This window comes from Nannobrachium achirus, assembly GCF_963921795.1.
Source record: "Nannobrachium achirus genome assembly, chromosome: 21".
NCBI classification, from domain to species: Eukaryota; Metazoa; Chordata; class Actinopteri; order Myctophiformes; family Myctophidae; genus Nannobrachium; species Nannobrachium achirus.
The window spans coordinates 51,861,220-51,875,640 of NC_137828.1; the positions used below are offsets into that span (position 1 = coordinate 51,861,220).

Sequence of the window (14,421 nt, forward strand, 5' to 3'; positions counted from 1 at the left end):
CATTTTAGTTAGGGTAATACATTGCTGAATATTAAAATTGATCTCTTATAATGCTGGGTAAGCCAAATGTATTAACCTGTAGTCAAATAAATTAATCTCTCATAACCATTAGTGCCAAATGTATTAACCTGAAGTAAAATAAATTACTCTCGCATAACCATTAGCATAAGACCATATTTAAAAGATTGGACATTGCAGACTGTCAAGTAAATGTTACAGTAACTATGTGGGAAATCCCATTGACCAACAAAAGAGATGTTTTTTCAAAAACACGCTTTGGGTTCAATCATCTTTAATTTCCTTGTATATTCATTTTTTCTTGTCTGGTTTTGAGTTGAGATGCCTTTTCTATCAGTTTGCTTCTAGGGTTTAGTGTCTATTTGAACTAGATTAGAGACAGAGCAGGTGTCCTCTTGGCAAATCTAATACTTAGTTTTAAAATATCATGTAGACTAGATTTAGTTTCTTATCCTTGACACACCTTAACTCATACTCTGCCCCCTCACGAGTTTCCCGAGTTATTCCCGTTGTCTGACACGGCCACAAACCAGTTTCCTGAGTTTTGGGCAGTTTTTGCATTAAAACTTCCTTCTATCTACTAGGCATGATCGCGATAGTGAAATTGCATGTTTGACCCCCATACCAACACCATCTTTCAAACATGGCATCCATGTTTGTTTTTTCCAAGCGGATTTTTTTGTTTGAAAGCTGTGAACGGCGTGCACACATGTGGTGCATGATCTGTGCATGGGCGTGCATTTTTAAATGGTTGGTTATTATGGGTGAATGTGGCAGCCTGGCACTTTGGCAGCCATTTTTAAAGGGCAAGGTATGTGTTAAACACAGGTTTGCTTTAACTGTGTGTAAACTCACTGAGTAGAATGATGCCGCAAAGCAAGATGGCCACCAGCGCTCCCGTACTGAGGCCCGCCCTGCCCGTGAGCGCCTCGGCGTTGCACAGCTTCATGTTGCCCTCGCGGTCACACGTGCACACGCGCACGGTCAGCGTGTTGGTGCTGCTCTGCATGGGATACTCCCCGTCAGAGATCACCACCGGGACCAGGTAGACGCTCTTCTGCAGGGTGTTGTAGCTGTTCCTCCGGGTCAGGATCCCTGCTGTGTTGTCTGATTGATTGATTGATTAGTATTTTATTAGACAAAAATGTAGAACAGTATAGTCAATACAATAAAAAGAATGTAGTACAGTACAGTACAGTTAAACACCCTGCCTAAAAGGAGCATCCTAAATAAGTCCTTTTTACAGACTTTTTTTACATCGGAAGTCCTTGGTATTCAATTCATGGACATAACAAATAGCAAGCAAAAAAATATATAAAAAAATCATCACAGCTATCCACAAGTTTCCCCGGGAGTTTACTGGAGACTATCAGGACCAAACTTCCGGGTTTAAGAGCAGACATACAAGCTCACGTCGCGTTGCAGATGCAACCCGTTGTGAGCTTGTAAATCGGCGGCGGAAGCTCGGTGCAGACGTCTGCGCAATGCACTATGGGGCGTTGGAAACTCGTGGATGAAAACACTATAATGTACAAGGTAACAGGGGTAACAAACAAGGTGTGGGCTAAGTTAAGGGGTGGGGGGGGGGGGGGGGGTGGGTCGGAGATGAGTAGCCAGGCTTACTCATCTCCGAAGAGAAAAGCCTGGTGACAATAGAAGGCAGAAGGCATTCAACTTCCGCCGTAGGAATTTCACCGGAAGCTGTATTTTTTTCACGGTGCGGTGTTCCTGCAAACGTATTCCCTGCACAAAATTATCTCTGGTCTACGTCTCCTGCTCCGTCGGTTGCGCTCGCAATAAACAATATACAAACAAAAACATTGATTCAAGCAATGTTACACCTATTAAGAGTGAGTTAAGAGCTACAATCTATTTTAGTTTTTTCGCTGGGGAATGTAAACTGACCCGCACCGCATGACGTAACGTCCGTTAAACGCAGACTTCCGCTAGAAATCTTGGAACACACCGGAAGGCATATTGTCTACAGGGTGCCTGAAAGGTGAGTTTTCAGGGCTGTTACAGAGATATAAACCATGCTGCATCACTGGCACGCCACAAGATTATTATTCTTTTACATATTGTTTTTGCTATATTATGCATTGTAGGCCTATCTCGAGGTGTTGTCTTAGGCAGGAAGACATTGGTTGACGCATGCATAGAGGCACATGTGTTTTCCTGTCAGAGGATATTTTGCCAGCTTTGCACAGCACATAAGGTGCGTGTTCATTGTCCTCAGTATTATACATTTCTGAGAAGAAATGTGAGATTCATATCCCCAAAATGGCAATAGCTCACAAAATGAAATGAAAAGCTAACCTTTGTTATCGCGCACAGAGAAGTTAGCCTTCCCAGAGGAATCCTGTGCTAGGCTGAAGAAAAACCGGTGGCCCCCTGTGGGCTCATCAGGATCGGAGGCACTCACTGTCTGTATTATCTGAAAGGAGAAACAAACAAGAGGTGGCTTCTTTGGACAATGGAGAAAGCACTCCGGTAATTTGTTTCATCAAGAGTGTCAGTGCATGTACTCCATATAGCCAAACGTTAATAGGCTATATGCACAATACGCCATTTTGTTCTACTTCCGGTCCTCTTTCGACTTCCTTCACAGGTGTTACTGATGATACTAATTAAGGCTCTGTTTGATTTATTGTACAGTGGTTCTTTAATTTCAAGGACCCCCATAACTCTGAGAGTGTACAAATGGAATCAAATGGACCCGCAAGGGTCGTTGCGGGTCCATTTGATTCCATTTGTACACTCTCAGAGTTATAGACTACACCTGTATGGGGACATTTGGAACCCACTCAAGAACACTCTGAGACCCACTGGTGTAGCAGTGTGTTTCCAGTGAGCCAACATGCACAATAGCAGCACCCTGACTCTGTTTGACCAGAATGGAACAGCGCCTTCATTAGTATCATCGGTAACACCTGTGAAGGAAGTCGAAAGAGCCCATAAGTAGAACAAAATGGCCTATTACCAGAGTTGGGTGACAAAGAAATCATCCCTGGTCCGAAAATAAATACGAAACGGGTGGCAGTGTGTCAAACGTGATTGACATAACACAAGGAGTTCTAATGAAACCATGATGGCTACTGTCGCCTATGTCACCTCGACCATCACACCAACCTGGTTAGCCCTGGCGTTCTCACAGACGAATGTCTCGTAATTGGTGGCAAATGTGGGAGCGTTGTCGTTGACATCCAGCACTCTGATGTACACTGGCACTCTGCTGGTCAGCTGTTTGCTGTCTGGTGGAGACACAGAGATGATAGATATCTTTGGGCACGGCGGACTCATTTACAGTAATTCATGGCATCACTTGAAAAGAAATTATGCGCTTAATGTGGGAGTGAAAATCAAAGCATGTGTTCTGATCATCTCCTTTGGAGCTGTATCTTCAGAAGGAGCGTATGCAGGGTTTGTGAAAAGTCAACCAACTATATCAGCAGCGGGTTCATGGTTTTTTTTTTCTCTTTTTTTTTTAATCATTTTTATCCCACGATTTTGTAACGTGTGCGTTCAGCTTGCAATCAACATCCATCCAAATTCAACACATACAAAGTTCAATACATGTTCAACTTGACAAATTAGATTGCTGAGAGACTCATCATCATGGAGGTTCATGAAAAGTAAATTTCAAGCATCTTTCAGCACCAACGGAGGGACGAGAGCAGCGAGGTGATAACAATAATTGATGTTTATTTCAATAAGTACACTACACTCTACACTTTCTGTAAACCTATAGGTTTTCCTTATCTCTACTCAATGTGCGGTAGCAGGTCATGACTCATGCGTCCCTGTTGTGCTTCAATAGCTGGCTTAAATAATACCTAATTAAAAAATAAATACAATATCGCAGACGTCTCTTGGACAGAAATGAGAATACATTGCAGTGCATGGCATTCTGAACTGACCTCCCATTTCCACTTGATGTTTTTGGCGAAAGGCAAGCTTTTGTTTCCCCCACCTACTTTAGTTTAGTTTTTTAGTTCATTAGTAAATGTTTTTCAATTTTAATAAGTCATTTAACCAAGAATAGCATTAAGACTTGACCGTCCTTTTACTCTGTATGTCTATCTATTGCTTTGCTTTTAAACAGTTTCTTAAACTTACGCATATTTCTTTTCTTTTCCTCCAACTTGCTGAACCTGCTGTATCAATACCCATTAAAACCAGGAAAATATCTGTGTCATTTTAGATGTTTGCATTGCGAGCTCTGCTATCTTTGAGCATTGTTGTCTCTGTTATTATCTTTCAAAGAGACTACTGAAGATTTGGCCTAAGGTCATATAATGGCTTGATTAGCAAGGTGCAGACGCTACATGGCTCTTTATGGCAATGGATGACACTCTGATTACTTTGTGCCCAAATTAGGCACCCATTTAAAAGTGCCGTTTAACAACCCATTGCCAGCCAAATTTAAATATGAATGTGCGCTTATAACGCCAGGAAATAGCTATATTTAATCATCATAATCACATCAATTTACCAAGCCACGTTTATATACCATACCACAAAATGACCACTAGAGCGAGCCATAGACCATAGACTGTGGAAGCCCCCATGTTAACCCATGTTAAAACAAAGGTTCACAACATTCAAGGATGGGACGATGACGTCGATCCCCATTGACATGAATGGGAGACCCGCGGGCCGCCATCTGAGCTCAATACTGTTCAATTCGTGCTTGATCGTCTAAAACCACCATCGGTATGGGCACCGGAACGCTATGGCTTAAAGGTGACGTCATAATCGTATCCTTTTTTTTCACGGTTTACGTCTTTATACTAGCCGAAGGTAAGCTAACCGTTCCGCTCCGTCTATTAACCCAAATTAAAAGCTTAAACAATGCTTTTATATAAAAGTCGATTAAAGTCGCTTGGCAGGGAACTCCATAGTGAGATAGTCGATCTAAAAGTCGACCGGCCCTGACTGAGTTAATGACCGTCTGTCATTACAAACGGGCCCTCAGAGTTAATGAGCGCCGTGTGTTCTGTTACCCACTCAATTCGGTGGCAATGATGGAGATGTTGTGCCAGGCATTGTCCTCCCTGTCCAGGTCCTTGAGGAGGAACACTGACCCATTTCCTGCATGGACGTTGAACAGCCGGTCCATGTCTGTGCGCCGATCAATGGAGTACCTGCAGAACACACACACGCACGCACGCACACACACACACACTGTAAAAAAGCGCACACGGACGGACCTGGCGGCCGGAGACATTACGTGCCGTTTCTCATCCTAAACTGCAACCTTTGGTCGCAATACAAATAAAAAATAAAACAAGAGGGGGAAAAAAGATCTGATCTGTAACCACGGCGTACCTAATGTTTCATTGTAGGTACAATACATTGCATTGTGTCGTCGCACACAGAAGCAATCTGAAATAGTCTGTCTTGAATGCACTCTGTTGAGGAGAGACTTAACAACTGTGTACAGTGACAAACACACACACTTTGTACAAGCAAACAGATTATCCAGCGGTGTTGTTTTGCTCTGCTAGCTGGACTAGCACGATACATCACTGTGATTAATGGAGTAGCAGATATGAGGAGGGGCAGCATGAGAGGAAGTAGACCCCCGAGGGGAGAGCGTGAACCGGGGCTCTCTGTCTTGAAGGCACCACGCACCACCGCACTCCTCGCCTCTGCTCTCCTTGTTCATCTTCCCACATGTTCTCCGCTGTCCTTGCCCTTCTCTCCGTCCGTCCCTCTGTCCTGTCCTCTCCTTTCTTTTCTTCTCCCCATTAATATAGTACTTTACCCAGTAACGAGTAGTGTAATTTATTACTCTGTCAAAACTATTACTGTGTTAGAAATAAGTACATATTACATATTACTTTTTTAAGGTTTTGTTGGCTGCCTTTTGAAAACATTTCGTTTAAAAAATGTCAAGAGAGATTGCTTATTTATTTTATAGCCTTTCTGGCTGATTGTTGACCGATGAGTTGACAACGTCCCCCCTGAGTAAAACTGCGACGCTACCGGTTGCTTCATGACGTCATGATTCATGACGCAACCGGTAGCATCGCAGTTTTCTTTTTTTTTTTTTTTTTTTGGAAGGGGCTTAAAAAAAATCCTCCAATTTTTGTCTATATGGAGCGATCTCATCACAGCATGTTTCACTCAGACAGACCGATCTTCCTCACAGAGCCACGCGCACATATACTGTAGCATGCACACGCGACAGAGAATATTCAGCGATTTCTCAAAGGTAGGGGAAAAACTAACATTTTTGCCACTGAATGAAAGGCGTAATAATATATGTAATAAGTAACAGAGTAATATTGCCCAACACTGCCCATTGCTTTGGCTGTGCATAAAGTGTGCGCCTGACACCTCACTCACTATGCTTCCTCTCTAACACAGAGTTCTCAGACTTTATTTAACGGTTGCCACGGTGCTTGCTAAGTGCTCTCAGTCTCGTCTCAATAGGCTCTTTTTTTCACAGCAGCAATTGGGCCTGTTGGAACATTATTTCGTGATATATGTGTTACTGAAGTATGTTTAAAAATAAAAAAGGAACCATGAGTGTTTCCAGTGAGGCAACACGCTCAATATCAGCACCCTGACTCTGTTTGACCCGAATGGAACAGAGCCTTATAGTCTGCATCACTGGTAATGGTAACACCTGTGAAGGAAGGAAGGAAGCGAAGGCCCAACTTATTTCCAATATGGCAGCTGTGCATAGAGCCTATTGCTTTCATGTCTAGTCTGGTCTCCTCTCAAATTAGTCAGGGGTGCGACGGTGGCACGATGCACCTCCGTTGACTCTGATGGTGCGTTCAAACCTGTAGCCATTTCTTCTTTTCTAGTCGTGTCTATCGCTTCACTTTGGTCGTGCTGGTCAGCCGTGGAAAAATTATGTCCTGTTGGAATCAAGGCGAAACACCCGGAAAAAAGGGAGTCCCAAAACCAAACACCAAAAACATTTACGTGTCTCCGGACAACATCAACGCTGATTGGCTGTCAGGACGCGATTGGTGGAGGGGTGTTGAAGTGAAGGTCGTTTCAGTTGGATTTCTCCAACTTGGGCGAAGATACCGAAACGCGTTGTCTTGTCTTTGCATTCACTTTGTATGAAATCGCGCCGCTCGAACTATCCAGGCTTGGACACACCATGATGCTTGTTGTGAGGGCGCTGGGCAGACCGGGGCAAGGACATGTCGGTAGGGGTTGGGGCAAGGTCAGCGATCAACAGAGGGTGCAGTCGCTACCTGACAGATGGACAGACGGACAGACATAGATGGACAGATGGACCCTGCTGCCAGAAACCCCAGCATCCCTACAGTCCCTCTAACCTGTCTGTCTCTGCACTTCCATGACATTGACTATGTCAAATAGATGCTATAAGTATTATTGTTAGACAGATGCATTTAAAACAAATACATGTATGGTATGTTTATCGACAGATAAACGTAGGTAAGTATGTTATTTAGACGGATGGTGTGGCATGGTATGCTTTTACATACCGAGGACCATAGGCGGCGGGTGAGCCATACGTTTGGGAAGGCTATGCGTCAGGGAGGATCGTTTTTTTCCCCCATTCCGAGTCCAGACTTTTTAAACAATCATGAAATATGAACTAATAATAACAAGCAGTAGTATTAAATGATAAAGATAATGACAACAACAAGGTTTCTGTTTCAAAACTCAGTATTCAGTTTACTCCAATAAAAATAGAAATATTCGGTTACATCCCAACAAAGCACCAAAAAGTATATTGGCCATCTAATGGCTATATTGTTTTCACAAAAGCAGTATCCTTATAGCCACTAGGGCATTGAAAATGTCTACAGGCGAAACAAAACACAGCGTCTGCTTCTTTACTGTACTCTATATAACTGTACCTTTTAAAGAAGTCCTTGGAAAAGGAACGTTTCTGTTTCCCAAAAAATGTTTTGGGATATTCGGGCAGGATTGGCTGAGAAGGGCCACTGTCTTTTTCTCCCAAGTCAGTGACAGTGAGCGGTGGATCATAACCGGCAGCAATGTTGCCTCCCCCGGCGCCTCCTCCTCCTCCCGTGTCATCGCTTCTCACATGGCCGGCTTCAGCCTCTGGTGAACCGGGGTTTTGCTCAGGGTCAGCGCGGGCAGGGCTCGCTGTGGTGGCTGCAGCTGCTGCAGCAGCGGTGCAGTCGCTGGTCTCGCTGGTGCTGTTGTTCGCAGCTTCTGAATTACTTTGCTTTTGTTGTTTGTCCTTTGCCTTGAAAAAAGACCGTATATCCATTTTGGGGGTTTGAAATGAACGCTGACTGTAGAGAAAGCTTTCGATTGGCGGGGCGGAAATGCGGAACACATTTAACTTTGTTTACAGAAAATAATGATGCTTTGCGGTGAGATGAGGATATGATTGGGCGTTACTGCCCCCCGTGATGTTTTTTTTTTTTTTTAAACAAAGCCTTGCTGAATATCACCTGTTTGTCACACCAGGGGGGTGGTGCAGTGACAACAGAGCACACACACTGTATAGCGGGTTGATATAATGCTGCTCACATATTTTATATTTAATTTGCAAAATACCAGGCATAGCATTTGGGAAGGCACAGCCTCCCCTAGCCTTATACACCCGCCGCCCATGCCGAGGACGAGTACTAGGAACTGAGAACGTAGTACTTAACCGACATTTTAGATGGACGGTGAACATGTTTTGTAGGAGCTTTGAACCCTACACATCTGTTTATAAACCCCAGACTTATTTCTTGAGCAACACTGGCATGGGAGACATAACCGACAACTTAATACTCACTGCCGGGTATATAATTAATTAATTCAGTAGATTCTGCCTGTGTTCTTACCTTATTTTCGAGGCACCATGAACGCACCACTGTCCAAATGTAATCAGATTATTTCCGGGGATGGCCGATTCGTCTTTTCTTTCACCCGCTAAAGAAATATTATAACCGCGGTGATGCATGATTTTGTTATGGTCGTAGAAAAGGGCTTGTTTTAAACTAGAACACGATCTGGAGATAAGATTCCGACATACATCCGTAGCAAAACGTCCTTTTTTTGGTATGCGGTCAGGTTCAGGCCTGGCTCAGGGAAGAGGACGCCCCTGCCACGCAGAGTCCCCCATAGGCACCGTCATAGGTGCAAGGCCTAGCAGGAAGACTATCCCTCTGTATGGAATAACCATTAACAAATAATGACGATTACGGTTGCAAAATCACAAAAACACACTTTTCCTACGTTGGATTGATGTAGTTTTTCCAGGCCTGTACCTGACAGGGTTGCGGCTGCTGTCTGGGTCGGAGGCGCTGACTGCTCCCATGGGCGTGTTGCGCGTGGCGTCCTCCTTGACCTCCATGGTGTAGCTGCTGCTCTGGAAGACGGGAGGCTCGTCCACGTCCTCCACCAGCACCTTGATGCTGGCCTCGTCCCTGAAGAGTCCCACGGAGAAGAAGCGAGGGTCCAGGTGAACGTTCTCCACCTGGACACGCAGCACATACTGCTTCTTCTTCTCAAAGTCCAGAGGCTGTAGGGGAACGCACGCACGCAATTAACATCTGTATATGCATTCACAGCAATTCTTGAACACAAACAGCAGATGGATGCAGTAGATGCGGTACAGAACCAGCCATCCAACCCGGTAGGGTCAGGGATTCTTGTAGCGCTGTACCACACATGGTCGGACTGGGACTAATTTTCAGCCCGGATATTTGCATCAGACCAGCCCTGCAAGCGAGCATGCGCATCGCGCGATAATTTTCTTTTAGCATTATTTATTAATATAAACAGTAACAAACACCTATTTTCCCCATCTACTTTCATTTAAATGAGTGGTAGGATTTTCAATATATGCAACTGCTCCTGTCAGGGCCTGATTAACCCTGTGTTGTGCCCCAGGGTGACCTCAAATTGAAGTTTCCCCCCTCCTTAATCATACCGGCCGCCGGTGGCACAGCGGCCGACCAGGAATTCTTCCGGGTCTCCAGATGGGCAGTCCGAGCCTGGTACCACATGCATCTTGAATTTCTAACAAGCATAGTGGTGATGTTGTGTAACACAGTGGTTCTCAGCCTGTGGGTCGGGACCCCCAGGGGGGGTCGCCAATTTTTTTTTTTTGGGGGGGGGGGGAGGCCCCAGATGATTAACCAAATGTGCAACATTGTTTTCTCACTCAACAGTAAACAAAACAACATAAATAAAATAAATGCACACATGGAGACATTGATGAGTTTGACATGTGGGCGTGTGACTCGTGGGCATCCGGAGTGTTAAACACCTTCAACCTGCCATGCCTATTTTGTCTCACAACATTGTGAGCTTGTAGATCGGCTACTCTCAACATGCAACACCATAGTATGACAAATTATTAATCAGGTTCAAGTAGTTAAAGGTAGGGTAATCTTTTGGTTAAAACAAAAAATTGTGTTAAAAGGTTAAAGCACTATATTCTGATAGTAATCATTGCTATTGAGTGTTGTTCAGTAACAGGAGTCTCCCCATCTCTCCAGCTCTTTGATAAACAGAATAAACAGCCAATCAGGAGAGAGTACCCATTAATCAGCTTCATTTTTGAGTGGTGCTGATCGCTCCTACGTCTGGCTTTGTGTGTAGGTCCCTATGTATGAGTGTATGTATGAGCACGGAACTCCATGTGTGGACATAACTAACGTCACAGAGAGAACGGCCCTTACAAGGATATGCAAGTGCCGTGTTTGATACCATTCGCACAGGTGCATTTTTTATAGTGCTCCAGTTCCATTTTGTTTGCTAATTTCTTTGTGTCATCACTTCCAAGTTCACTTGTTTAATCTGTATCCTCTCTGAGTTCTCCATCCTGATTGGATAAAATGACCTGCATTTTCTGTTTAATAAAGAGCTGGAGAGACATGGAGACTCCTGTTACTGGGGGAAAAAAGCAATGAGTACTATCAGATTATAGAGCCATTTAACGCTTATTTTGACCAAAGAAAATCGCTTACCCTACGTTAGTCTGTGTTCAACAACATCCAGATGTAAAGTAAAGTTGAACAATCGCTACTGTCATTTACAGTACGTGCATGATTTACCCTCTAGCATTGTACAAATCAGGCTCATGATCAGGCTTTGAATGTTTTAGTTAGACATTGCAGCTTCGATGCTTTTCACCATCAGCTTTTGAATTTGAGTGTGCGTGCGTGCGTGCGTGCGTGCGACCGTGCATTACACTGATGACAGTAACGGAAGAAGGTTGAATTATTATTGTATTGCACACTTTGCATCGACAGGAACAACGCTTCAAGGTTGCGAACAGCCGGCCACAGTAAGCACTTTTCTCACCGGAGGAGCACGGTGGGGGGAAGGACGCACGCAGGGTCGATGATGTTACAAACATCTACTGACGGTACAAAACCTCACGGTGGAACAAGACATGTTCCGATGCCATCAACCTCTTGATATGAAACATCGATTTTTGTGTGGGGGTCCAGGCTCATGTGAAGGCCGGGGGACTGCACAATGTCACAATGAGAATATCGAAACCTTGTATCTCCAAGTTTCACATTTGTACGTTTTTCGTAAAGTAAAGCCCTGCTTCATCATACAAGTCGCAAAAAGCTAGTGAAAATAGCAGATCTACAAGCACACAACGCCTCGCGGGTAGATCTTTTTTTGATGAATACAAAATGAATGCTTTTGGACATACAAGGTTTCTGCCCGACAATGACGATATGTTGCTTTAGAACGTGGCAGGACAGAGGACAAACCATGTCATTATTCTAGGTTCAGAATTATAAACATCTCCTCCTGCCACCCACCACCACAGCCCCACCCACAGGACCATCACAGCCACGAGAGGCAATTACATCTTCCTTCCACTCGATGATGTTTTGATGGATGGGGATCGATTGAGAGCTGCCGAGTGCGCACTTGATGAAGCAAACTGTCAGATGCTGTTAAATGCGTCAAAAACACACCACTGAGTGCACTGCTGGATGCTGAAATCCATACGGGCCATCACTATCTCTCTCCGTGGGTCTCGGGTTGTGGGGGAAAAATGAGGGACAAAGAGTCTGCAGTGTTACAACTGTCCACTTTGTTTCTGTGTTCTTTTCCAATATTCCATCCTTTAAAGAGGCGGTGCCATAGTTTTATACTTTTTCTGGTTTTCATGTGTCGAGGAGGTTGACAGTACTTCATTAGACCCCCTGGTGTGGTTGTTATGAGCAATTATGTATTCCCTTTGTATTTTGGATTTCTTCCTGGAGGCTGACACCTTGTGGGTCAAAAGTGCCGATCCAAAAGCACAGATAAAATGACATCATATAATCATCCCCTCCCCTTTTACCATTCACCCAACACTGTGGGTGTGGCTAACTTCAGCTGGGTCACCACCCACCATGACAACCAGGCATACTAATCATGTTTTAGGGGGGTAAAAAATCATGGCACCCCATCTTTAATTGGCTAACATTTGACTTCCAAAGTGTTCAGGATTGGTGCGAACAAAATACCTCAAAACATGAACGCAGCGTGCGATTACCGTGAAATGTTGCATGCACATTCCCACTATACTGTAGGTTGAAAAACAAATGCCACCCTTTTCACATTGGCCACCAGCATGTGGACTTTTGCTAAACACATTTTTGGAACAAAATGCCTCTAATCGTGATCGCAGCGCCAGATTGCTGTGAAAGGCAGAAGAAGACATGCCACCCTTTTCACATTGGCCTATTATAGCGCCACCAGGAGGCCACAATAACCTACCTGGCGGAGACCTGTGCTTGGAAGAGCACTTTTTCTAGTTCACACTTTGTCGCACCACGGTGTCACTCAATGAAAACAACAGATTTCCCGGCGAACCATGATGCAACGCATCAAGAGAGCAGGTAAACGGCCCCAGCAGTGTCCTAATAAGCCTCCCCTGACCCTGCGCTCTGACCTTCCTCAGTGTGAGGACCCCCTCCTGGGTGGTCTTGTTGGTGTGAATGTCCAACACTGCGGGGCCCTCGCTGCCCATGATCTTGTACTCCAGCTCTGCATTCTCGCCAACATCCGCATCCACGGCTCGGATCACTCCCACCACGGAGCCCACCTCTGCTGACTCTGGGATTCTGAACTCATGCATGCCTGGAATGAGAGAGAGAGAGAGAGAGAGAGAGAGAGAGAGAGAGAGAGAGAAAAGGATGACAGTGAGAGAGAGAGATGGGCAAAGGGAAAGGGAGAGAATAGGGGACAGCGAGTCAGAGATTCATTTCTGTAATGCTTGCACATCAGCTGTTGAAAGTGAAATTTCATATGCAGTAAAATACGCTTCACATCCAATCTATTAATTTCAGGCCATTTGTGAAACTAGATGAAGGCCGTTCAGGAGTCCCAGGACTCATACATTTTCAGGATGGGAGGGACATAAATTCTTGGGCAATTTGTTCCTGCATAAATTATTCGGTTGCATGCGTGTATGCGAGTGAGTGTGCGCGAGTGCGTGCGATGTCTTGTTCAATTGTATTTATTTATGTATTTATTCATGTATTTATTCGTTTATTTATGGTGTCAAATCACTTACACCCCCCCACCCCCACCCCCACCCGCAGTGAGATAAATTGATGTCTGCCTGTCGGCTTCCCTGAACAGTGCCTCCTGTATCTTCGCAGGCTTAAATAAAGAGGCCGTGGAGGTGCGGCCCTGATATACACACAGCCCTGATATACACACAGCCCGCATGGAGACAAACAACACTGACAAGCTCATAAAACACGCTGACAGTGTTTTGCCAAAGCCTGAGTCGGCAGGTCTCCGTGACACTGACACTGGTAAGTGCACGCACGCACACACACACACACACACACACACACACACACACACACACACACACACACACGCCACATGTATCACGTAGATTGGCATGCATGCATGCATACGCAAAACAACCCTTGCGCGCGCGTGCGTGCGTGCGTGCGTGCGTGCGTGCGTGCGTGTGTGCGTGTGTGTGTGTGTGTGTTTGCGCTTGCCTGTGAATGTGCACACCAGTGGTTGTTAACAATCCTGTAATAATTTGCAAAAAACGCCTATACACAGCATACCCAAAGTAAATTGATTGCTGTTTTTAAACCATTTGGAGTAATGCATTGGGCATGGTCTCATTTTGAAGGAAACATTTTGAGGTTTTCCCAAGAAATAAATAATCACTCTGTGTACTGACATTGAGTAATGCAAGTTTTAACTTACTGAAATAGCAGGTATTTAATCCTCGCCTAAATATTTTCAATAAATAGATGCCTGCATAACACTGTTATTATCATATAGGAGCTGAAAAACACAATGTGGACACATTTTGAAGCCTTACCTAGCCCAATTTCAAAGGACATGATAAAATAAAAAGGTCAAAAAAGGGCTAATAGACTGGATTTTTTTATTTTTTATTATTTTTATTTATTTATTATTATTATTATTTTATTTATTTATTTTACTGCT

The 14,421-nt window shown here is 44.4% G+C and overlaps 1 protein-coding gene across 1 annotated transcript in view; it reads right to left on the reverse strand.

Moving 5' to 3' along the window:
• LOC308306795 (cadherin-6-like) overlaps window positions 1–14,421 on the reverse strand; it is a gene marked incomplete at both ends in the record, with an annotated part of 56,261 nt that overhangs the window by 1,277 nt on the left and 40,563 nt on the right. Inside the window, 6 exons of the mRNA XM_080751837.1 lie at window positions 874–1,125; window positions 2,335–2,452; window positions 3,148–3,269; window positions 5,026–5,162; window positions 9,246–9,499; window positions 12,890–13,077. Of these exons, the coding sequence (XP_080607963.1) occupies window positions 874–1,125; window positions 2,335–2,452; window positions 3,148–3,269; window positions 5,026–5,162; window positions 9,246–9,499; window positions 12,890–13,077 (1,071 nt within the window). The remainder of the gene's footprint in view (window positions 1–873; window positions 1,126–2,334; window positions 2,453–3,147; window positions 3,270–5,025; window positions 5,163–9,245; window positions 9,500–12,889; window positions 13,078–14,421) is intronic.